General features: G+C 46.3%; 1 protein-coding gene and 1 pseudogene across 2 annotated transcripts in view; both read left to right on the top strand.

Annotated features, from left to right (window-relative positions):
* Positions 1–704: 704 nt before the first annotated feature.
* On the top strand, positions 705–2,201 carry LOC106604200 (complement C1q tumor necrosis factor-related protein 2-like; annotated as a pseudogene).
* A 1,959-nt stretch (positions 2,202–4,160) lies between these two features.
* LOC106604199 (cyclin-J) overlaps positions 4,161–25,096 on the top strand; it is a 35,182-nt gene continuing 14,246 nt past the window's right edge. The window contains exons 1-3 of one of the 2 annotated variants that reach the window (XM_014198630.2): positions 4,161–4,432; positions 5,991–6,099; positions 12,319–12,529. In XM_014198630.2, coding sequence (XP_014054105.1) covers positions 6,022–6,099; positions 12,319–12,529 — 289 coding nt within the window. In that variant the 5' untranslated portion in view covers positions 4,161–4,432; positions 5,991–6,021. The remainder of the gene's footprint in view (positions 4,433–5,990; positions 6,100–12,318; positions 12,530–25,096) is intronic. The other variant, XM_014198631.2, reaches the window with a different exon arrangement.

Below are 25,096 nucleotides of genomic sequence, written 5' to 3'. Positions count from 1 at the left end.
CTGTACAGAAACCCAGCCTAAAACCCCAAACAGCAAGCAATGCATGTGAAAGAAGCACGGTGGCTAGGAAAAACTCCCTAGGAAAAACTCCCTAGAAAGGCCAAAAACCTAGGAAGAAACCTAGAGAGGAACCAGGCTATGAGGGGTGGCCAGTCCTCTTCTGGCTGTGCAGGGTGGATATTATAACAGAACATGGTCAAGATGTTAAAATGTTCATAAATGACCAGCATGGTCAAATAATAATAATCATAGTAGTTGTCGAGGGTGCAACAAGCACGTCCGGTGAACAGGTCAGGGTTCCATAGCCACAGGCAGAACAGTTGAAACTGGAGCAGCAGCACGGCCAGGTGGACTGGGGACAGCAAGGAGTCATCATACCAGGTAGTCCTGAGGCATGGTCCTCGGGCTCAGGTCCTCCGAGAGAAAGACAGAAAGAGAGAAAGAGAGAATTAGAGAGAGCATATTTAAATTCACACAGGACACCGGATAAGACAAGAGAAATACTCCAGATGTAACAGACTGACCCTAGCTCCCCGACACATAAACTACTGCAGCATAAATACTGGAGGCTGAGACAGGAGGGATCAGAAGACACTGTGGCCCCATCCGATGATACCCCCGGACAGGGCCAAACAGGCAGGATATAACCCCACCCACTTTGCCAAAGCACAGCCCCCACACCACTAGAGGGATGTCTCCAACCACCAACTTACCGTCCTAAGACAAGGCCGAGTATAGCCCACAACGATCTCCGCCATGGCACAACCCAAGGGGGGGCGCCAACCCAGACAGGAAGACCACATCAGTGACTCAACCCACTCAAGAATAGGTATTACCTGTTAGTTAACCCACTGAGCTGAAGCCTACAGAATAGGTATTACCTGTTAGTTAGCCCACTGAGCTGAAGCCTACAGTATAGGTATTACCTGTTAGTTAGCCCACTGAGCTGAAGCCTACAGTATAGGTATTACCTGTTAGTTAGCCCACTGAGCTGAAGCCGAAAGGCATTACATTTGGGAGCTAACATGAGTCTTTAGGTCACGCTAACCACTACCACTCTTGTAGTCCTTGATATTACTTCCTGTGTTAGCTTTAATGTTGTGTTCCTATGCAGTACACTGTATTGTGAGCTGTCTGGTGTGACTATATGAATGTGAATTAGCCAGTCCCTGTCTCTGTCTGATCTTCAGGTGAACAGGTCAGGCCCGGGAAACAATGTAAACTCTGGTTAAAGGTCATGAGGGCGTGGTTGCAAGCATGGACCCCGAGGGCTGAAGGGCCCGCGTGGGGCCCCAGGTTTGGCCGGACTGGGGGGCACCAAGGGGGAGACGGGGACACGGGTGAGCGGGGCTCATGGGGGATGTAACTGCGGCACCAACTCAGCCCGGTCTGCCTTCTCCCAAAAAGCGTCTCCCGATCCGGTTCAAACGGATTCTACTGAACGAGGGGGAACAACTACAACGCCACAACGGGGAAGTTTGTCTGCTCTGTCCCGGGAGTCTACTACTTCACTTATGACATCACACTGGCCAACAAGCACTTGGCGATCAGGCCGGTGCACAACGGGCAGTACAAGATCAAGACGTTTGATGCCAAAACTGGGATCCAGCATCCGGTTCCACTGTTCTCTGGTAAGAGAGTCAGGACCAGGTTCGGCTGCAGATCTTCTACTCTGAACAGAATGGGTTATTCTATGACCCCTCCCGGACAGATAGTCTGTTTACTGGGTTCCTGATCTATGCAGACCAGGAATATCTGAACTAGATGGACAAGAAGACCAATGAGGATTCATCACCTTCATCCTGATGGGTTGAAATACAATGGCACCTGCTTTTGCTTCCTTGTCCATTTGGGAAGAAAATTATGCCTGTCATCATTGCAATTATAGTTCAGCCTATTTACACTCAGTTTTGTTCGATAATTAAAATGTTTTCTAAAAAAGTGAATTGTAATAAGCCTACAGTATTATCGTTGCACATTATTGAAAAAGCTATGCCCTATATTGACACCAGGTGACACTGAGTTGTCTGTTGCCCAGCTAGTACTCATTGCTTAGTATTTATACTCAACAAAAATATAAACGCAACATGTAAAGCTTTGGATTCATGAGCTGAATTAAAAGATCCCAGAAATGTTCCATACACACAAAAAAGCTTTTTTCTCTCAAATCTTGTGCACAAATTTGTTTACATCCCTGTTAGTGAGCATTTATACTTTGCCAAGATAATCCATCCACCTGACAGGTGAGGAAATATCAAGAAGCTGATTAAACAGTATGATTGTTTCACAGGTGCATCTTGTGCTGGGGACAATAAAAAGGCCAATTTAAAATGTGCTGTTTTGTCACACAACACAATGCCACAGATGTCTTAAGTTTTGATTGAGCATTCAATTGGCATGCTGACTGCAGGAATGTCCACCAGAGCTGTTGCCAGAGAATTGAAAGTTCATTTCCCTACTATTAGCCTCCTCTAATGTCATTTCATAGAATTTGGCAGTACCTCCAACCAGCTTCACTACCGCACACCACCTGTAACCACGGCAGCCCAGGATCTCCACATCTAGCTTCTTCACCTGCGGGATCGTCTGAGACCAGTCGCCCGGACAACTGATGAAAGTGTGGGTTTGCACAACCAAAGAATTTCTGCACAAACTGTCAGAAACTGTCTCAGTGAAGCTCATCTACGTGCTCGTCACCTTCCCCAGGGTCTTGACCTGACTGCAGTTTGGCGTCGTAAACAACTTCAGTAGTCAGATGCTCACCTTCAACGGCCACTGGCACGCTGGAGAAGTGTGCTCTTCACGGATAAATCCCGGTTTCAAATGTACTGGGCAGATGGCAGACAGTGTGTATGGTGTTGTGTGGGCGAGTGGTTTGATGATGTCAACGTTGTGAGCAGAGTGCCCCATGGCAGAGGCGGGGTCATGGAAGAGGCAGGCATAAGCTACGTACAACGAACACAGTTGCATTTTATCGATGGCGATTTGAATGCACAGAGATACCATGATGAGATCCTGAGGCCCATTGTCGTGCCATTCATCCTCTGCCATCACCTCATGTTTTAGCATGATAATGCATGGCCCCATGTTGCAAGGATCTGTACATAAATCCTGGAAGCTGAAAATGGCCCAGTTCTTCTATGGCCTGCATACTCACCAGACATGTCACCCATTGAGCATGTTTGGGATGCTCTGTATCGACGTGTACAACAACGTCTTCCAGTTCCCGCCAATATCCAACAACTTCGCATAGCCATTGACGAGGAGTCAGACAACATTCCACAGGCCACAATCAACAGCCTGATAGACTCGAAAGGAGAATGTGCATGAGGCAAATGGTGGTCACACCAGATACTGACTGGTTTTCTGATCTACGTCCCTACCTTTCTTTTAAGGTATCTGTGACCAACAGATGCATATCTGTATTTCCAGTCATGTGAAATCCATAGATTAGGGCCTAATAAATTTATTTCAATTCACTGATTTCATTATATGAAGTGTAACTCAGTAAAATCTTTGAAATTGTTTCATGTTGTGTTCATTTTTGTTCAGTGTATAAACAGAATTCATTTTTTTTTCTTCTTAAAACTGCATTGATGGTTAAGGGCTTGTAAGTAAGCATTTCACTGTAAGGTGAAATACCTGTTGTATTCGGTGCATGTGACAAATAAAATTAGATTTGATTTTGTTATGGCTGATTGGAGGGAAAATGAGGAAAAGGATTTTATTTTCAAGTGACATTTTTTTTGGGGTGCTGTTTATATTCAGAAATAAGATGTTCCTACATGCAACTTTTTTTCTTTTTTTTCTATTGCAATTATCCCTCTCTGTCTAAATTAAACGAGAATGCACTAAACGTGTTACATGCCATTAAAAAGGTTTATTTTGTGTTATAAATCTTATTATAGTACATTTTACAATGTGCTAAAGTAAAACGTTTTTTACACACATGCCACTTGAGAAAGTTAATATAGTGATTTGTAATAAAAACTTGATTTAATCATCTCTACAGCGCTATCCGTTTTCAAAATGCCAGTGTTTGAGAGACAAGTTTAGTTTAATTGAAATCAATTAGAGAATGAGTTATTGCCGTAATTATCCCACTTTGGTCACGTGTTTTGGACTACATTTCCCATCTTACACTCGGTTTTTCGCGTACGCAAATTCACTATCTCCTCACCGACCGCAGCTGGGGAAGCTAACCACTTCGTTGAACGAGGATCCCTGGAAAAATCTTTGTGAAAGTGTAAACAGACGAGGTAACATCTGAATTAAACTGTTCTGAAGCATTGTTACTTTGTCAACTGAATAACGGAAACAGTCGTCGCTTTTCGCCGGTACCGAGGATAATACAAAACTTCCCAAAGAGGAATTGTTCATTCAGGATGTCGGAGTGAAACAAAGAGGTCTGAGGGCATTCCTGTCAGATAGGGTGAGCGGCACATGCGATCTTGGACATTTTGTGAATCTAAAAGTTTACTAAATGTGTGTATCAATGATTTAATGCTGTCAATAGTCAGGTGTGATCTTTGTCTAAGTTTAAGGTATAGGCCTATAAATAAGAGTATTAGAACCAAGAGTGGTCTACTTTTCTGTTAATAAAAACACTCGTGGTGTTGACACCGCTAAATGAGCGAGAGAGAAAGTCTTGACGAATGTTTCCATTATCAACGTATTGTTTTTCTCATAGCAGGTTTGTGACATCGTAGCAATTGTATTGTTAGGCCTAGAAAAAAGTTATTTTGTTACCCCAGCGCTACAATTGCCATTTAGTTTTTTTTTTCTTTTCTTTTCACTTTAAGGCATTTAAATCGCACCCACTTGCATGGGGAATGTATTGCAGTTCAGTACCATAGGCTCATTTGGTCCAATATTGGGCTAACGTTAGTCCAAGGACCCCATATACTCTGTTTAAAGGGCGAATTGGCTCTGAAAGACAAACTGGCAAATACTCCCATCTAAACGTGAAGCGATTTTCAATTGAGGTACGGTTCTAGAAAAACGTCCAAAATAATTTAACAAATGCAAAATGCACCGTTTTTAACCGGTTTTAACACAGTTGTTACAGCCAACAGTATTTTTCAGTGACAGGTTTGTGACTCCTGTCTTCCAGTTACACACCGGTTCGGAGACTCGGATCGACGTTTTATTTAGCACAGGCAGTCATCCGTCTGTTTTCCTTTAACAAGCGCTGTAACATGGACATATTGCTGTGTGGGAACCCTATAAAAGTGTATCAATTTAACTATATATATATATTTCTCGCAAATATGAAAGATTTAAAGTCTTTATGCTTCCAAACCCGTACCGCAAGTGCTGCGTGTTAATGTTCAGACGGAGCATCACGGCTCTTAACCGCTGATAAGTGTCTCTTAGGTGGAACGTATTGGAACTGAGTCATGAATGATCACGGGCGATGCAGTGCCACTGACCAATGTTTACTGTACACATGGTCATGGAGGAAATTAACTGTTACATTTTTAAGCTTACAAAAGAGCAGCCCACTATTTTCAATAGTTTCCCAGAATTTTGCATTTGAAACATTTCGAAAGGCTATTGGATGTGTTTTTTAAAAATGTATTTTAATCAAAGGCTGATCTTTAACTGCAATCGTTTTCAACTGATTGCTTAATTAATATCAAAGGCACATTTAACTTTGGGCCCATAACCCATTAATTTCTACAATGCAATTTTATATATATATATATATATAATATAAATTCATAGTACAAATTAATAGAAAGGATGCCATGTTTTTTCCCCTTGAAATCAACACTTTTTTTTTTTTTTTTTTGCTGGGACTTCATCTCTGTTAGATTTTTTTAACCACCAGTATGAATATAGGATATTACAATTTTGTTCAAACAACTTATTCCATAAGTCCTTGTCCTTTTGATATCAAATACCTGAAGTTGTGATAAGACACCATAACATGCGGCGTACAGCCAGGACGTCTCTCTGACTTAGCCCACATTGCTGTGTCTCTGCAGGGTTGAACTTCATCCTTGTGGCCTTCTCTGAATGGGAAAGATGGAAAGGGAGTTACAGTGGTGGAAAGGACAGCTAGCAGGGGATATCCATCAGTCCCTCCGCATCAAGGTAAGACCAGCCAGTCATAGAATCAGAATGAATAGAATTCTGAATTTTAAATCTATGAATCCAGTTCTGTGGGTCTCCTTGGTTCATTCCCGGAGTTCCACTTTCCTCATCGCCACGTGATAAGAATCTCAACTGCATGGTGAAATGTGTATTATGGGGATGTTCTCAATTCCAGGGAAGGAGGCTTTGAGTCTGGTGGCATGCAGTTCACCTGTGCTTAAATGCATCTTAACCTGAAAAAGACAACTAATCTAGGTAACCTAGCGGTTAAGAGCGTTGGGCCAGTAACCAAAAGGTCGCTGGTTGAAATTCCCAAGCCGACTAGGTGAAAAATCTGATGTTCCTTTGAGCAAGGCAGTTAACCCTAATTGCTCCTGTATGTCACTCTGGATAAGAGCTTCTGCTCAATGGCTTAAATGTAAAATGTATGTTTTCTTGTTGACATACTGTAGTGCATTGGTGAAAACGAAGATCCAAGCCAGTACAGTGACATGATAGCAACTCCTCAACTTCTATTTATAGCTTCTATATGCTATATAGTGTAGTTAATGTTGGCAGATGGATATAATTACATGACTGCCATCTATATGAGTGTGGTCTAATTTAGATTACACAGAAGGGTTTAGGCTCATTAATTGGCTGATGCAGTAATTAGGCTAACCTCCGGCTTGATGATATTTTACTGTTTGGCCATTTTAAAGGCAGCATCTGTCACTGGACTGCCATCCTCATAAAGGGTGCAAGTATATCATAGCTAATTTGATTCTACTTAGGAAGAACAATATTGTGTGTGTGTGTGTGTGTGTGTGTGTGTGTGTGTGTGTGTGTGTGTGTGTGTGTGTGTGTGTGTGTCTATGCACACGTCACATGTAGGGGGAGGATTTGGATAGTAGATGGCACTGTTGCAGGCAGCTGCCCGCACTCTGTTACACTCTGCTACAGTCTGGCAGTCTCCTTACAAGTCATTCACTTAGCCTGACAGTCATTTGATTTACTCTTGTGTAAATCACTGAGTTGGACGTCTGTAACCAGGGGTTGCGACGTCTGTAACCAGGGGTTGCGACGTCTGTAACCAGGGGTTGCGACGTCTGTAACCAGGGGTTGCGACGTCTGTAACCAGGGGTTGCGACGTCTGTAACCAGGGGTTGCGACGTCTGTAACCAGGGGTTGCGACGTCTGTAACCAGGGGTTGCGACGTCTGTAACCAGGGGTTGCGACGTCTGTAACCAGGGGTTGCGACGTCTGTAACCAGGGGTTGCGTAGATTAGGGCCTCCCTCCAACCCTTTAACCAATCTGCAGACTAAAGATGACAAATCCCTGTAAAACAACATGGAAGCTGATGTAAGGTCTTTGAAAGCCAAACGACACCCCAGACAAAATCCCCATCTCTAAATAATTGTAGCCCATCAGCAGGCTAGTCAGCCCCCCCCCCCAACACCTCACCTCTCTGCATCGAGTCCCCTGCCTTCCACTGCATTAATTATGCTGCGGTTCCCCTCAATGCCCTGCACCACTGAACCCTCAGACAGACAGATGGACCAGAGGCAAGGCATGCAGGGAGGGGGGCAGAGAGGAGAACTCAAGTCGGGGGTAGTGTTTATGGGGGTGTCTGTGTGTGTGCACGTTTTAGCACTGTTTATATTGCCCTTCAGCTGCCTATCACCTTAGTGATCACCATTGTTTATGTATTGACTACATACAACAAACTCAACAGACAACTGATGTAACTCGCAGATTAAACATGTGAGGCACATGTGTGCCGTAGATTGTGGTTATCAGTATCTTGGTCATGCTGACAGGCACCACAGGGTTACTCTTCATCGATCTACAGCAAGTCAGCATCCAGTGAAGATGAGCTTTACACGTGGGCAGTGTTTTGTTGTTTGGACAACCCTTAGGGAAGGGAAGTAGGCCCGCTGTCTCTGACAAATAATAGTAACCTGTATTTTTTTGTATGGGTGGATGTTTTTGGTGTGCCTCTAGCAGCAAACCACAAACTGGTACAGCACTACTTAAAGAGATTAATCCACCCCTACTCAGTCTGATATTAAATAAATCCACATAAAGCCCTTGTTTTTTAGATCAAATATTCGTCTGTGGGGTATGAAGAAACAAAGCATTTATTGAAAAACCAAAACAACTCCTCGTTTTTCTAAGCCTGTATTAGGATAGAGACAGACTCGTGAAGCATTAAAGGCTATACATGTGGGAGAAAGTGTTTTTATCTCTCCCCTTGTCAAATGCGTCTTTAAGCTGAAGGTTCACGTGACGCTCCTCTATTCCCCTGTTCTATGTGCTTGACTAGGAGGACACTGGTTGTGTCCTAGGCGCGTGTCAAAAATGGCACCAGTGCACTACCACATCCCGCCCCAAACGGACACCAAAAATGCTCTCAAAGATCTTCATTGTGACCCTGAACAAACTGGAGACCGTGTACCCGGAGGCAGCGTTCATTGTCACTGGGGACTTTAACAATAGTAAATTTGAGAACCATCCTCCCGAATTACTATCAACACGTTGACTGTCCAACACGCAGAGATTCTCAATGGACCAACGGTACATGCTTTTCCGACACAGGTATAAGGCAATCTACCGTCCTCCTTTCGGCAAATCAGACCAGGACTCCATTTTGTTCCTCCCCGCCTACAAAGACTTGAGGGAAGTTCCGGCGTTCACGTCTGTACAACACTTATCTGACCAATCAGAATCCATGCTCCAAGGCTGTTTTGGTCACGTGGACTGGAATATGTTACAGGTTGCCTCTGGGGATAAGATCAATTAATACACTGACTCAGTGTCTTTCAAAAAACATGGATTGAGGGCAGCCTTGAAGGGTAAACTGAAGGAGACAGATGCTGCAGACAAGCTAAACACCTTTTTTCTCACGCTGAAGACAACGAGGGCTACGTGTTTACGGTCTCCACGGAGGATGTATGCAAGTCATTCAAACGTGTTAACCTTCGCAAGGATGCCGGCCCAGGGAGCATCCCTAGCAGTGCTCTCAGAGCATGTGCAGACCTGCTAGCTGTTGTGTTTTTGGACACTTTCAATCTCGCTCTAACTCAGGCCTTTTTTCTCACTTTCTTCAAGATATCAACTATCATCTCTGTGCCCAAGAAAGGGAAAGTAACTGAAATGAATGACTACCGGCCTGTAGCGCTCACTTCCGTCATCATGAAGTGCTTTGAGAGGCTTGTTTAAAGACCACATCACCACCACCCTCCCCGACACTCAACCCTCTCAAAATTGCCTACCGCTCCAATAGATCCATTGACGACGCAATCGCCATGGTACCGCACACTGCACACTGCGCTCACCCAGCTGGACAAGAGGAATGCAAATCTGAGGATGCTGTTTATCCACTACAGCTTGGCCTCTAAGTTCACTGCAAAGTGCATGGCCCTGGGACTGAACTCCTCCTTATGTAACTGGGCCCTAGAATTTGACGGGCCGCCCCCCAGGTGGTGAATGTAGGAAACATTACCTCTTCCACACAGATCCTCAACACGGGGCCCCCACAAGGATACGTCCTCAGTCCCCTCCTGAACTCTCTGTATATCCACAACTGCCTCGGTTTCAACTCCAAGTTCGCTGACGACACAACAGTACTAGGTCTAATTACCAACAGCGACGAGACTGCCTACAGGGAGGAGCTAGGCACTCCAGGTAAACAACCTCTTCCTCAATGTCAGCAAAACAAAGGAGCTGATTGTGGACTTTAGGAGTGGCTGCCATGGAGACAGTCAAAAGCGTAAAGTTCCTCGGCTTACACATCTCAGAGGAGCTGAAATGGTTAAACCACACGGACACCGTGGTGAAGGCACGACAGCGTCTCTTTAACCTCAGGAGGTTGTCCTGAGAGGCAGTGATTGAATTGGCCTGTCCCCGAAGTCCCTCAGTGTTCTACAGGAGCACCATCGAGCGCTTAATGTTGGGCTGCAGCACAGCCTGGTATGGCACTGCCACTGACCAAGGCACTACAGAAGGAGGTGTGCTCAGCCGAACGCACCACTGGGTGAACACTGCCTGCCCTTCAGGACACCTACAACACCAGGTGTTACAGGAAGGCCAGGAAGATCATCAGGGACCTCAGCCACCTGAGCCACGGCCTGTTCTTCCCGCTTCCATCACTCTGACACGTGCAGTACAGGAGCATCATGGCTAAAACTGACTGGCCAATAGAACACTGGGCTCCAGAGTGGTGCACCGGTCTAAGGCACTGCATCTCAGTGCTAGAGATGTCACTACAGACACCCTGGTTCAGCGGTCTAAGGCACTGCATCTCAGTGCTAGAGGTGTCACTACAGACACCCTGGTTTGAATCATGCTGTATCACAACCGGCCGTGATTGGGAGTCCAATAGGGCGGTGCACAATTGGCTCGGCATCGTCCAGGTTTGGTCGGTGCAGGCCATCATTGTAAGAATGTATTCTTAACTGACTTGCCTAGTTAAAGGTAAAAAAATTAAATAAAACCAGTTTCTACCAGACGGTCAGGCTGCTGAATAGCCACCACTTGTCAGCTACCAGCCCCCTTTGGATCCCCCCTTTCTCAAACAGACTTCAACCCTGCCCCCACCCTAATGGGTATTTGTCATGCTGAATAGCCACCACTACTTCCTGTCCCCCTCCCCTTACATACCATGGGGAACCCTGTACCCCTCCCCTCACTCCACTTCCTGACCTAAATTGAAATGTAGAATTGGGTTCTATATGGAAATGTACTGTGTAGCCATGTCTACCATCCATGCCTATCTACAGTGCCTTCGGACAATTTGCTATGAGACTCGAAATTGACATCTGGTGCATCCTGCTTTCATTGGTCATCCTTGATGTTTCTACAACTTGATTGGAGTCCACCTGTGGTAAATTCAATTGATTGGACATGATTTGGAAAGGCACTTATCTGTCTATATAAAGCCCCACAGTTGACAGTGCATGTCGGAGCAAAAACCAAGCCCTGAGGTCGAAGGAAATGTATGTAGAGTTCTGAGACAGGATTATGTCGAGGCACAGATCTGGGGAAGAGTACCAAAACATTTCTGCAGCATTGAAGTTCCCCAAGAACACAGTGGCCTCCATCATTCTTAAATGGAACATGTTTGTAACCCCCAAAACTCTTCCTGGAGCTGGCCTCCTGGCCAAATTGAGCAATCGGGGTAGAAGGGCCTTGGTCATGGAGGTGACCAAGAACCCAATGTTCACTCTGATAGAGTTCCTCTGTGGAGATGGGAGAACCTTCCAGAAGGACAACCATCTCTGCATCACTTCACCAATCTGGCCGTTATGGTAGAGTGGCCAGACGGAAGCCACTTCTCAGTAAAAGGCACATGACAGCTCGCTTGGCGTTTGCCAAAAGGCACCTAAAGGATTCTCAGATCATGAGAAACAAGATTTTCTGGTCTGATGAAACCAAGATTGAACTCTTTGGTCTGAATGCCAAGTGTCACATCTGGAGGAAACCTGGCAACATCCCAACGGTGAAGCATGGCGGTGGCAGCATCATGCCGTTGGGTTGTTCTTCAGCGGCAGGGACTGGAGGACTAGTCAGGATCAAGGCAAAGATGAACTGAGCAAAGTACAGAGATCCTTGATGAGTACCTGCTCCAGAGCACTCAGGACCTCAGACTGTGGCGACGGTTCACCTTCCAACAGGACAACGACCCTAAGCATACAGCCAAGACAACGCAGAAGTGGCTTCGGGACAAGTCTCTGAATGTCCTTCAGTGGCCCAGACAGAGCCCGGATTTGAACCTGATCGAACATCTCTGGAGAGACCCGAAAATAGCTCTGCAGCGACACTCCCCATCCAACCTGACAGAGCTTGAGAGGATCTGCAGAGAAGAATGGGTGAAACTCCCCAAATACAGGTGTGCCAAACTTGTAGCGTCATACCCAAGACTCGAGGCTGAAATCCCTGCCAAATGTGCTTCAACAAAGTACTGAGTAAAGGGTCTGAATACTTATGTAATATTTATTTTTTGTTTTTGTCATTATTGGGTATTGTGTGTAGATTGAGGGGGGGGGGGGCACGATTTGAATCAATTTTAGAACAAGGTTGTAACTTAACAATTTGGAACAAGTCAAGGGGTCCGAAATACTTTTTGAATGCACTGTATGTTTGTGCGTTAGCCTATATTTATTCTCACTCTCCACCTGTTTCTCTCTCCGCTACCTTCTCCTTTCCTTCCCTCCATCTTCCTCATCCTCTCCCTCTAGGAGTTGAAGCTGCCTGTGTACCGGGCCCACTCCCCTCAGATAGGGATGCGTCGGTACTTTGCGGACCTGCTGGCCATACTGTCGAACCGCTACCAGCTGTGTCCTACAGCCAGACACCTGTCTGTCTACCTACTGGACCTGTTCATGGACCACTACGATGTAGCTGTCAAACAGCTCTACGTCATCGCTCTGTCCTGCCTGCTCCTCGCCAGTAAGTACCATGAGTGTTTACAGAATAAAGGTTCTCAGTTTCCTGCAGCTGACACAGTGGAATTACACCGCACATTAATGATGTTCCAGAAACTGTCATGAATGGTTAAGATATGCTATAACTGTGTTATTACACACAGCCTAACCCCCTCTGTTACCATCATTACCTTTTTTTTAATGATCATTTACTCCAGTGTCCAGACGATGGCTGGCTGGAAAGCCCTATATCATTTGTGGTGCTGTGGCTTTTCACATTGTTTCGGTAGAAACCCAGTCTCTGTGACTTTGTGAAGATTAGCCTGTGTCTGTACGTCTTCACGCGCACAGCTTTGACCCTAGCTTTGATAACGCTTCTGGGGGTTTTGCCTCTGGGTCTTTATTACTTCCTGGTGGCATCTGTCGATCTAAATGAATGTCCTACACAGCAAAGCGTATGAAAGCCGTTAGAGTAAAGACACAAAGGAAACTTGGACCTGGGTTTTGTCAGATGGCTGACTGTGATCTTGGAGTTGTGCTGCTGTTACTTTGCGTAGCCTAGTTTGTGTAGGAGTAGTTGCTGTGTGTGTGTGTGTGGTGATTAACGGCTTGTCTGTACATCAACACAGCGTCATGGGTAATTACACTAATGATGCTGTCAAACTGGGAGTCTGGGACGGGGCCCGCTCACTGGGGAGACGTGCGTGAGGCTGTTTTTAAGGGGAGCTCGTATAGTTCACTGGAACACTAAATAGCCTTCCCTGTAGCTCAGTTGGTAGAGCATGGTGTTTGCAACACCAGGGTTGTGGGTTCGATTCCCACGGGGGGCCAGCACAGGGAAAAAAAAAAAATGTATGAGTTGTATGAAATGTATGCATTCACTACTGTAAGTCGCTCTGGATAAGAGCGTCTGCTAAATGACTAAAATGTAAAAATGTAAATGAAAAGATGAAAACGTATCGGCCAAAAACCCTGTTAGAGGATTCTCTGACTTGACTTTAAGAAGTCTTTTGACTGTGTCTTTCAGTGAGAGAACAGTCAGACCCTTCTCTTAACTCCCTCCCACCCGCTAGGTTCCTCCAGCGATCAGCTCTGTGTGATTTTGATGAAGGCTTTGAAAAGGGCTGTTTGATTGAAGGTTGTCCTGGTTGGGTTTGCTGTTTAATCTCCTGAGGTGCTGGAATCTGGCCTAGTTGTTGAACTGGACTTCTGTCTGGTTGGTTGGTTCAGTACTCCGGTTCCCCTGAGTTTCAGGTCTGATGCCCACTCTGCTCTGTGCTCGTTCTGTGTCCCACAAATGGCACCCTATTCACTATATAGAGCACTACTGGCGAAAAGTAGTGCACTAACTAGGGAATAGGGTTGCCGTTTGGTACTCAGACTTTGACAGGCACACAATTGTCTTTGTTAAAATTCTACGAACTTCCGCGCAGGGTTAATCAATCACTGCCTCCATTGTGCCTCTCAACAGTCAGAACTTAATCCTGTTAGCCTATTGGTAATATCTCTGCTCTCTGGGGGGGGGGGGCTCTCTCTGGGGGGCGGGGGCCTCTCTCTCTGCTCTCTGGGGGGGCTCTCGCTCTGCTCTCTGGGGGGGGGGGGCTCTCTCTCGCCCTGTGTTTGAACTATGTGTGAGTGTGTTTTCATAGACACAGAAAGGTAAATTGTAGTTCTGTGGTATTCGTCCATAGTCGATTTGTGAGAGGAATGAAATGGAGTGTCAGAACAACTTCTTCCTAGGCAGTCACAGGGAAATGAGACCTATTGTTCAAAGTCTGTCTACACATTTAGCATCCTTTCATCAAAGCCTTTTTCCTAAAGGAATCCATACCCTTCCCATTGTCCCTTCATTTCAATGATGCTCATAGATGCCAAGATTCCAGACACCCCATGAGCTCTGGTCAAAAGTAGTGCACTATTTGGACTAGGGTTCAAAAGTAGTGCACTGTATAAGGTGCAATTTTAGGATGTAGACACATGGACTATGGTCCCATAGCTAGTGACTTCAACATTACTCTTCCTGGCATCCCTCTCTGAAGTCAGGACACTCTGCTCTGCATAGCAGGTATTTCACATCACTAATGACGTACACAATGAGTCTATCCCTCTCTCAATTCAATTTAAGGGCTTTATTGGCATGGGAAACATATGTTAACATTGCCAAAGCAAGTGTAGTAGATAATAAACAAAAGTGGAATAAAAATGAACAGTAAATATTACACTCAAAAGTTCCAAAAGATTCGACATTTCAAATGTCATATTGTCTATATACAGTGTTGTAACGATGTGCAAATAGTTAAAGTACAAAAGGTAAAATACAAAAACATAAATATGGGTTGTGTTTGTTCTTCACTGGTTGCCCTTTTCTTGTGGCAACAGGTCACAAATCTTGCTGCTGTGGTGGCATACTGTGGTATTTCACCCGATATGGGAGTTTATCAAAATCAGGTTTGTTTTCAAATTCTTTGTGGGTCTGTGTAATCTGAGGGAAATATGTGTCTCTAATATGGTCATACATTTGGCAGGAGGTTAGGAAGTACAGCTCAGTTTCTACCTCATTTGAGGGCAGTGTTCACATAGCCTGTCTTCTCTTGAGAGCCAGGTCTGCCTTCGGCGGCCTTTCTCAATAGCAAGGCTATGCTCACTGAGTCTTTACATAGTCAAATATTTTCTTAAGTTTGGGTCAGTCACAGTGGTCAGGTATTCTGCAACTGTGTACTCTCCATTTAGGGCCAAATAGCATTCTAGTGCGCTCTGTTTTTTTGTAAATACTTTCCAATGTGTCAAGAAATAATATTTTTGTTTCCTCATGATTTGGTTGGGTCTAATTGTGTTGCTGTCATAGGGGTCTGTTTGTGTTTGTGAACAGAGCCCCAGGACCAGCTTGCTTAGGAGACTCTTCTCCAGGTTAATTTCTGTGTAGGTGATGGCTTTGTTATGGAAGGTTTGGGAATCGCTTCCTTTTAGGTGGTTAATAGAATTTAACGTCTCTTTTCTGGATTTTGATAATTAGTGGGTATCGGCCCAATTCTGCTCTGCATGCATTATTTGGTGTTTTACGTTGTACATGGAGGATATTTTGGCGGAATTCTGCCTGATTCTCAATTTGGTGCTTTTCCCATTTTGTAAAATCTTGGTTGGTGAACAGACCACAGGCCTCAATCATAAAGGGCGACGAGTTCTATAACTGATTCAAGTATTTCTAGACATCCTAATTGGTATGTCAAATTTGATGTTCCTTTTGATGGCATAAAAGGCCCTTCTTGCCTTGTCTCTCAGATCGTTCACAGCTTTGTGGAAGTTACCTGTGGCGCTGATGTTTAGGCCGAGGTATGTATAGTTATTTGTGTGCTCTAGGGCAACGGTGTCTAGATGGAATTTGTATTTGTCATCCTGGCAACTGGACCTTTTTTTGGAACACAATTTTTTTGGTCTACTGAGATTCACTGTCAGGGCCCAGGTCTGACAGAATCTGTGCAGAAGATCTAGGTGCTGCTGTAGGCCCTCCTTGGTTGGTGACCGAAGTACCAAATCATCAGCAAACTTCAGATTCTAGTAAGTTGAGGCCGGGTGCTGTAGACTGTTCTAGTGCCCTCGCCAAATCGTTGATATACATTGTATGTTGAAGAGGGTGGGGCTTAAGCTGCATCCTAGTCTCACCTCATGGCCTCTGGAAAGAAATGTGTGTTTTGTCAATTTTTAACTGCAGACTTGTTTGTTTACATGGATTTTGTTGTATGTTTGTTCCTCTAACACCACTTTCCATCAATTTGTATATCAGACCCTCATGATAAATCAACAAAGCATGAGAGGACTTTGCCTTTGGTTTGTTTGTCAATTATGGTGTGCAGGGTGAATACGTGGTCTTTTGTATGGTAATTTGGTTAAAAAGGCCAATTTTGACTTTTGCTCAGTACAATTGTTTTCACTGAGGAATTGAACTAGTCTGCTGTTAATGATAGTGCAGAGGATTTTCTCAAGGTTGCTGTTGACGCATATCCCACGGTAGTTATTGGGGTCAAATTTGTCTCCACTTTTGTGGATTGGGGTGATCAGTCCTTGGTTCCAGATATTTACATTTTAGTCATTTAGCAGACGCTCTTATCCAGAGCGACTTACATTTTTCTTTTCTTTTCCGTACTGGTCCCCCGTGGGAATCGAACCCACAACCCTGGCGTTGCAAACACCATGCTCTACCAAGTGAGCCACACGGGACCACAAAAACATGTAACAACTCCTACAGCTCTGTCACACGCTGGCTATGTACATAGTCAATGGTAGGCTTCGAGGGAACTCCTATGGTAGGTACTCCTATAGCTCTGTTACACACTGGGTATGTACATAGTCAATGGTAGGCTTCGAGGGGACTCCTATGGTAGGTGCACCTATAGCTCTGTTACAGCTCTGGCTATGTACATAGTCAATGGTAGGCTTCGAGGGGACTCCTATGGTAGGTACACCTATAGCTCTGTTACAGCTCTGGCTATGTACATAGTCAATGGTAGGCTTCGAGGGGACTCCTATGGTAGGTACACCTATAGCTCTGTTACAGCTCTGGCTATGTACATAGTCAATGGTAGGCTTCGAGGGGACTCCTATGGTAGGTACACCTATAGCTCTGTTACAGCTCTGGCTATGTACATAGTCAATGGTAGGCTTCGAGGGGACTCCTATGGTAGGTACACCTATAGCTCTGTTACAGCTCTGGCTATGTACATAGTCAATGGTAGGCTTCGAGGGGACTCCTATGGTAGGTACACCTATAGCTCTGTTACAGCTCTGGCTATGTACATAGTCAATGGTAGGCTTCGAGGGGACTCCTATGGTAGGTACACCTATAGCTCATCTCTTGGCAGTAGTACTGTAGACTACTTTATCACTGACCTCAACCCAGAGTCTCTCAGAGTGTTCAGTCAGCCCACTGACACCCCTATCAGGGTTGATGCCAGAGCTAAGGATGATGTGAAGGAGTTTTAGTATAGCCAATTGGAAGTTTGTGGTCTGTATATTTTATCATTTCATTGAGGATGCCATCAACACCACAGGCCTTTTTAGGTTGGAGGGATTGTATTTTTGTCCTGTAGTTCATTCAATGTAATTGGAGAATCCAGTGTGTTCTGGTTTTTAATAGTTGATTCTAAGATTTGTATTTGATCATGTATATCTTTTTTGCTGTTTGTTATAGAGCCCAAAAAGATTGGAGAAGTGGTTTACCCATACATCTGTTTTTGGAAAGATAACTTTTTGTTTTTAGTGTTTTCCAATTACATTGAGCTGATTTCTGATGTGCCGTAGTGTATTTCTGCATTGTTTTAGTGATTCACCCTAGGCTCAGGTTTTCTGGCATTACATTGAGCTGATTTCTGATGTGCCGTAGTGTATTTCTGCATTGTTTTAGTGATTCACCCTAGGCTCAGGTTTTCTGGCTCAGTTTTTTTGGTTGGATAGTTCTCTCAATTTCTTTATTAGGTTTTTGCTTTCTTCATCAAACCATTTTGTCATTGTTAATTTCCTTCGGTTTTCTGTTTGAAATGTTCAGATTTGATAGGGAAGCTGAGAGGTCAAATATACTGTTCAGGTTTTCTACTTCCTAGTTTACACCTTCACTATTACAGTGGACGTTTTGTCCAGGAAGTTGTCTAAAGGATTGTATTTGTTGTTGCCTAATTGTTTTTTGGTAGATTTCCACACTACTTTCCTTCCATCTGTAGCATTTCTTAATATTACTCAGTTCCTTTGGCTTTGATGCCTCATAACTGAGCATAGCTATGTTCAAGTAGAGTGTGTTTTTGCTGTGACCTGATAGGGGTGTCAGTGGACTGACTGTAAACGCTCTGAGAGACTCTGGGTTGAGGTCAGTGATAAAGTAGTCTACAGTACTACTGCCAAGAGATGAGCTATAGGTGTACCTACCATAGGAGTCCCCTCGAAGCCTACCATTGACTATGTACATAGCCAGAGCTGTAACAGAGCTATAGGTGTACCTACCATAGGAGTCCCCTCGAAGCCTACCATTGACTATGTACATAGCCAGAGCTGTAACAGAGCTGTAGGAGTACCTACCATTGACTATGTACATAGCCAGCGTGTAACAGAGCTGTAGGAGTACCAACCATTGACTATGTACATAGGTACTCCTATAGCTCTGTCACACGCTGGCTATCATTGACTATGTACATAGCCAGCGTGTGACAGAGCTGTAGGAGTTGTTACATGTTTGTGTTGGTTATGTTGTCATAGTTGTGTCTAGGGGGGCATATGGGGGAGGGAATGCTGTCACCTCCAGGCAGGTGTTTATCCCCCTGTGTGCTGAGCGTGTCAGGTTTTTGGCCAGTTCTGGCATTTAGGTCACCACAGGCCAAATGTAAAATGTTTTGATTAATTTAATAGTGAGTCATGTCTGCTCTATACCAAATTAGCATACCCCCTGAGTCTCTTCCCTGTTTAACACCTGGCAGTTTGGTGGGTGGGACTACCAGCTCTCTGTAACCTAGGGGCCAACCAGTGGGTCCATCACCTCTATACCATGTTTCTTGTAGGATGACAATGTCTGTATTTTGAATTTCTTTGAAGTCCAGGTTCCTGCTCTTTAGGCCAAAGGCAGATGACCTCAGGTCTTGGATATTCCAGGATGAGATGGTAAAGGCTTTGTGTTCCATAAAGTGTCCAATGTTGGTCGTGTGGTTTGGCCTCAGGCCAGTAAGCGTGAGCAGAGCCTGCTGAGCATCTGGTACATGCCATTGGCTTAGGCTAGTGTAAGAGTTGGGGTTGGGCCTGTTTACCTGCTCACAGCCTGGGCGTATGTGTGACTTCCATGTTGAGGCCCTCTTTGCGGGAGTGGGAGGCATGGGGTGTGCAGGAGGGGCGTAGGTCTGATCTGAGGGGGCCTAAATGGGGTGTGGGCATGGTTGACTTGGGGGGGGTGTGGATGTAGGTCCTCTATGTGTAGGTCCAGGGGGGGTCCCGCAGGTCTGGGAGGATGTCTCGCTGGTCTGGGCGGGTGTCTCGCTGGTCTGGGCGAGTGTCTCGCTGGTCTGGGCGAGTGTCTCGCTGGTCTGTTGCTCCTGTGTGAAGTGTTGGGGCTGCGTTTGAGGGTGATGTCCTTTAGGCTCCGGGCGAAGGTGGGCTCTGCTGCCTTGTATAGGTGGACCTGGTCATAAAGGCTGTTCAAGTCCAGGGTGGAGTGGTGGGCCAGGTAAACATTTGGTTTTCAGGCACAGTCACAGGAAATGCTTGTTTACCTGCTGTATGGTGGCAGGGTGACAGTGTTTTTGTGGTAGCAGGGTGGAGAACCATTTGTGCGTTGGGGAAAGTAGAAGAAGCTTTTTCATTCACTCCCTTCAGTGCTGTGGCCACCCTTTCCTACAGTGCTCTCAGGTTGTTTGTGCCTGTGTATCATGTGGCTGGGTGACCCTAGTTGGTCCTCAGACAGAAGGTCTAGAGAGCGCTGGGTGATCCTAGTTGGTCCTCAGACAGAAGGTCTAGAGAGCGCTGGGTGATCCTAGTTGGTCCTCAGACAGAAGGTCTAGAGAGCGCTGGGTGATCCTAGTTGGTCCTCAGACAGAAGGTCTAGAGAGCGCTGGGTGATCCTAGTTGGTCCTCAGACAGAAGGTCTAGAGAGCGCTGGGTGATCCTAGTTGGTCCTCAGACAGAAGGTCTAGAGAGCGCTGGGTGATCCTAGTTGGTCCTCAGACAGAAGGTCTAGAGAGCGCTGGGTGACCCTAGTTGGTCCTCAGACAGAAGGTCTAGAGCGCGCTGGGTGATCCTAGTTGGTCCTCAGACAGAAGGTCTAGAGAGCGCTGGGTGATCCTAGTTGGTCCTCAGACAGAAGGTCTAGAGAGCGCTGGGTGATCCTAGTTGGTCCTCAGACAGAAGGTCTAGAGAGCGCTGGGTGATCCTAGTTGGTCCTCAGACAGAAGGTCTAGAGAGCGCTGGGTGATCTGACAACAGAGTTTAGACAGTGTTTTCTTGGTGAATTGATCCATTTCAGTGAGGGAGTAGTACTCTGTGCTGGGAGGTTGACTTCTTGCTTGGGGTTGCTGGTCTGTGGGGTTGTGTAATGAAAAGGTCTGGGTTATCTTTCTCCAGAGTTTATCCTGCTCAACTATCTATTTGTTCATGTGAAAGTCCAGCTGAAACTGTTTGGTGTTGCCCTGTACCATTACTGTCTCTGCTGCAGTCTGTCTGTGAGTTTGGCTCTGGGTTCATGAGGTCAGTGATATCTTTCCAATAGATATACAGCACTGTGTTCATGATGAGGTCAGTGATATCTTTAATTTAACCTTTTATTTAACTAGGCCAGTAAGTGAAGAACAAATTCTTATTTAGAATGACTAAATCCTAATCCGGACTGCCCTATGGGACTCCCAATCACGGCCAGATGTGATACAGCCTGGATTCGAACCAGGTACTATAGTGACGCCTCTTGCACTGAGATGCAGTGCCTTAGACCTCTGCACAGCAATATGTTCATGTAATCTCATTGTATTTGTTCCCTCTCAAGGAGCTCAGCTGGCTGCTGACAGTTAGTTCTGTGCTGTGTATTATTCTGTGTCTCCCATGCTGCTGTCCTGCTCCACAGAGCCTAGTAGCAGTACCCACGTAGTATGCTGCTGTCCTGCTCCACGGACCCTAGTAGCAGTAACCACGTAGTATGCTGCTGTCCTGCTCCACAGAGCCTAGTAGCAGTACCCACGTAGTATGCTGCTGTCCTGCTCCACGGACCCTAGTAGCAGTACCCACGTAGTATGCTGCTGTCCTGCTCCACCGAGCCTAGTAGCAGTACCCACGTAGTATGCTGCTGTCCTGCTCCACCGAGCCTAGTAGCAGTACCCACGTAGTATGCTGCTGTCCTGCTCCACAGAGCCTAGTAGCAGTACCCACGTAGTATGCTGCTGTCCTGCTCCACCGAGCCTAGTAGCAGTACCCACGTAGTATGCTGCTGGTGCATTGGTTGAATGGGTTCAGTGGGTGAGTTTGAATGTTTTGTAATGGTTGTGAGTGTTACATTGTGTGTACCGGCTGTGGATGACCTGCAATAGTGTGGGCTAACGATTTGTGTTAGAGAGAAGGGGCTTTAAAAAGAGCAACCCCCCCATCCACCCACACACTGCGGCCGGCCTGTTTGGAGGGAGAGGGCCACCTGCCATATGCTCCCTGAATCATGCCCAAACAAAAGCCCGTCAGCCCTGGCCCAGGGTGGGGGAGGGGTACAGACACGGAGGTTGTCGTGTTTTTGTGACTGACTACAAGAGGTTGACGTGTAGAGGCTTCAGGCTTCCGCTTAGAATCTTATCTGACTGGAACTCCATTTCCAGGGTATTTTAGTTCATCAGATAAACCAGACATGAGATCACTAAATCATTAGCCATTATAGTGTTTCAGATGGAGTTATCCTCCACCGTAGCCCCACTGCTAGGAGTGTTTCAGATGGAGTTATCCTCCACCGTAGCCCCACTGCTAGGAGTGTTTCAGATGGAGTTATCCTCCACCGTAGCCCCACTGCTAGGAGTGTTTCAGATGGAGTTATCCTCCACCGTAGCCCCACTGCTAGGAGTGTTTCAGATGGAGTTATCCTCCACCGTAGCCCCACTGCTAGGAGTGTTTCAGATGGAGTTATCCTCCACCGTAGCCCCACTGCTAGGAGTGTTTCAGATGGAGTTATCCTCCACCGTAGCCCCACTGCTAGGAGTGTTTCAGATGGAGTTATCCTCCACCGTAGCCCCACTGCTAGGAGTGTTTCAGATGGAGTTATCCTCCACCGTAGCCCCACTGCTAGGAGTGTTTCAGATGGAGTTATCCTCCACCGTAGCCCCACTGCTAGGAGTGTTTCAGATGGAGTTATCCTCCACCGTAGCCCCACTGCTAGGAGTGTTTCAGATGGAGTTATCCTCCACCGTAGCCCCACTGCTAGGAGTGTTTCAGATGGAGTTATCCTCCACCGTAGCCCCACTGCTAGGAGTGTTTCAGATGGAGTTATCCTCCACCGTAGCCCCACTGCTAGGAGTGTTTCAGATGGAGTTATCCTCCACCGTAGCCCCACTGCTAGGAGTGTTTCAGATGGAGTTATCCTCCACCGTAGCCCCACTGCTAGGAGTGTTTCAGATGGAGTTATCCTCCACCGTAGCCCCACTGCTAGGAGTGTTTCAGATGGAGTTATCCTCCACCGTAGCCCCACTGCTAGGAGTGTTTCAGATGGAGTTATCCTCCACCGTAGCCCCACTGCTAGGAGTGTTTCAGATGGAGTTATCCTCCACCGTAGCCCCACTGCTAGGAGTGTTTCAGATGGAGTTATCCTCCACCGTAGCCCCACTGCTAGGAGTGTTTCAGATGGAGTTATCCTCCACCGTAGCCCCACTGCTAGGAGTGTTTCAGATGGAGTTATCCTCCACCGTAGCCCCACTGCTAGGAGTGTTTCAGATGGAGTTATCCTCCACCGTAGCCCCACTGCTAGGAGTGTTTCAGATGGAGTTATCCTCCACCGTAGCCCCACTGCTAGGAGTGTTTCAGATGGAGTTATCCTCCACCGTAGCCCCACTGCTAGGAGTGTTTCAGATGGAGTTATCCTCCACCGTAGCCCCACTGCTAGGAGTGTTTCAGATGGAGTTATCCTCCACCGTAGCCCCACTGCTAGGAGTGTTTCAGATGGAGTTATCCTCCACCGTAGCCCCACTGCTAGGAGTGTTTCAGATGGAGTTATCCTCCACCGTAGCCCCACTGCTAGGAGTGTTTCAGATGGAGTTATCCTCCACCGTAGCCCCACTGCTAGGAGTGTTTCAGATGGAGTTATCCTCCACCGTAGCCCCACTGCTAGGAGTGTTTCAGATGGAGTTATCCTCCACCGTAGCCCCACTGCTAGGAGTGTTTCAGATGGAGTTATCCTCCACCGTAGCCCCACTGCTAGGAGTGTTTCAGATGGAGTTATCCTCCACCGTAGCCCCACTGCTAGGAGTGTTTCAGATGGAGTTATCCTCCACCGTAGCCCCACTGCTAGGAGTGTTTCAGATGGAGTTATCCTCCACCGTAGCCCCACTGCTAGGAGTGTTTCAGATGGAGTTATCCTCCACCGTAGCCCCACTGCTAGGAGTGTTTCAGATGGAGTTATCCTCCACCGTAGCCCCACTGCTAGGAGTGTTTCAGATGGAGTTATCCTCCACCGTAGCCCCACTGCTAGGAGTGTTTCAGATGGAGTTATCCTCCACCGTAGCCCCACTGCTAGGAGTGTTTCAGATGGAGTTATCCTCCACCGTAGCCCCACTGCTAGGAGTGTTTCAGATGGAGTTATCCTCCACCGTAGCCCCACTGCTAGGAGTGTTTCAGATGGAGTTATCCTCCACCGTAGCCCCACTGCTAGGAGTGTTTCAGATGGAGTTATCCTCCACCGTAGCCCCACTGCTAGGAGTGTTTCAGATGGAGTTATCCTCCACCGTAGCCCCACTGCTAGGAGTGTTTCAGATGGAGTTATCCTCCACCGTAGCCCCACTGCTAGGAGTGTTTCAGATGGAGTTATCCTCCACCGTAGCCCCACTGCTAGGAGTGTTTCAGATGGAGTTATCCTCCACCGTAGCCCCACTGCTAGGAGTGTTTCAGATGGAGTTATCCTCCACCGTAGCCCCACTGCTAGGAGTGTTTCAGATGGAGTTATCCTCCACCGTAGCCCCACTGCTAGGAGTGTTTCAGATGGAGTTATCCTCCACCGTAGCCCCACTGCTAGGAGTGTTTCAGATGGAGTTATCCTCCACCGTAGCCCCACTGCTAGGAGTGTTTCAGATGGAGTTATCCTCCACCGTAGCCCCACTGCTAGGAGTGTTTCAGATGGAGTTATCCTCCACCGTAGCCCCACTGCTAGGAGTGTTTCAGATGGAGTTATCCTCCACCGTAGCCCCACTGCTAGGAGTGTTTCAGATGGAGTTATCCTCCACCGTAGCCCCACTGCTAGGAGTGTTTCAGATGGAGTTATCCTCCACCGTAGCCCCACTGCTAGGAGTGTTTCCTCTCTCACTCACCTTGTCAGGACCCAGGCAAGCACAACCAGTTCTGAGACTGGTCTGGGGCCCCTAAAGCACCTCTAGCCCCCCCCCCCCCCTTCCACCACTGGGGGGGTTTGGAAACGAGCTGAGCGGTGCTTCAAAGAGATGTCGACTGCTGATGTTAAGCAGGGGGGGGGGGTCCATGTTTGAACTGATATGCAGATTAACAGGGGATCCCCACAGTCCCTCATCTCCTCCCCTCTCTATCGATTCCTCTCTCGGTCTGTCTCTCTGATGTTTGGATTGAATTTTCTTCGAATTACAATCATGTTCTGATAATTAAAGGAATTCTAAGTCGATGGTAAAATTGTTCTGATCTAGAACAGTGATTTGTTAAACGCTGCTTTATTCCCTACAGAGAAATAGTTTTTTAAAAGTGTAGGCTAGTTCATTATCAAATTCGATTTGTCACATATGCCGAATACAACAGGTATTCAACCTTACAGTGAAAGGCTTACTTACAAGCCCTTGACCAACAATGCAATTTTAAGAAAAATAAAAGTATTTACTAAAATAAACTCAAGTAAAAAAATAAAGAAAAATAACAATTAAAGAGCAACAAT

The sequence above is a fragment of the Salmo salar genome, chromosome ssa05, assembly GCF_905237065.1.
Source record: "Salmo salar chromosome ssa05, Ssal_v3.1, whole genome shotgun sequence".
Lineage (NCBI taxonomy): Eukaryota > Metazoa > Chordata > Actinopteri > Salmoniformes > Salmonidae > Salmo > Salmo salar.
This window is presented reverse-complemented; position numbering and strand designations above follow the sequence as displayed.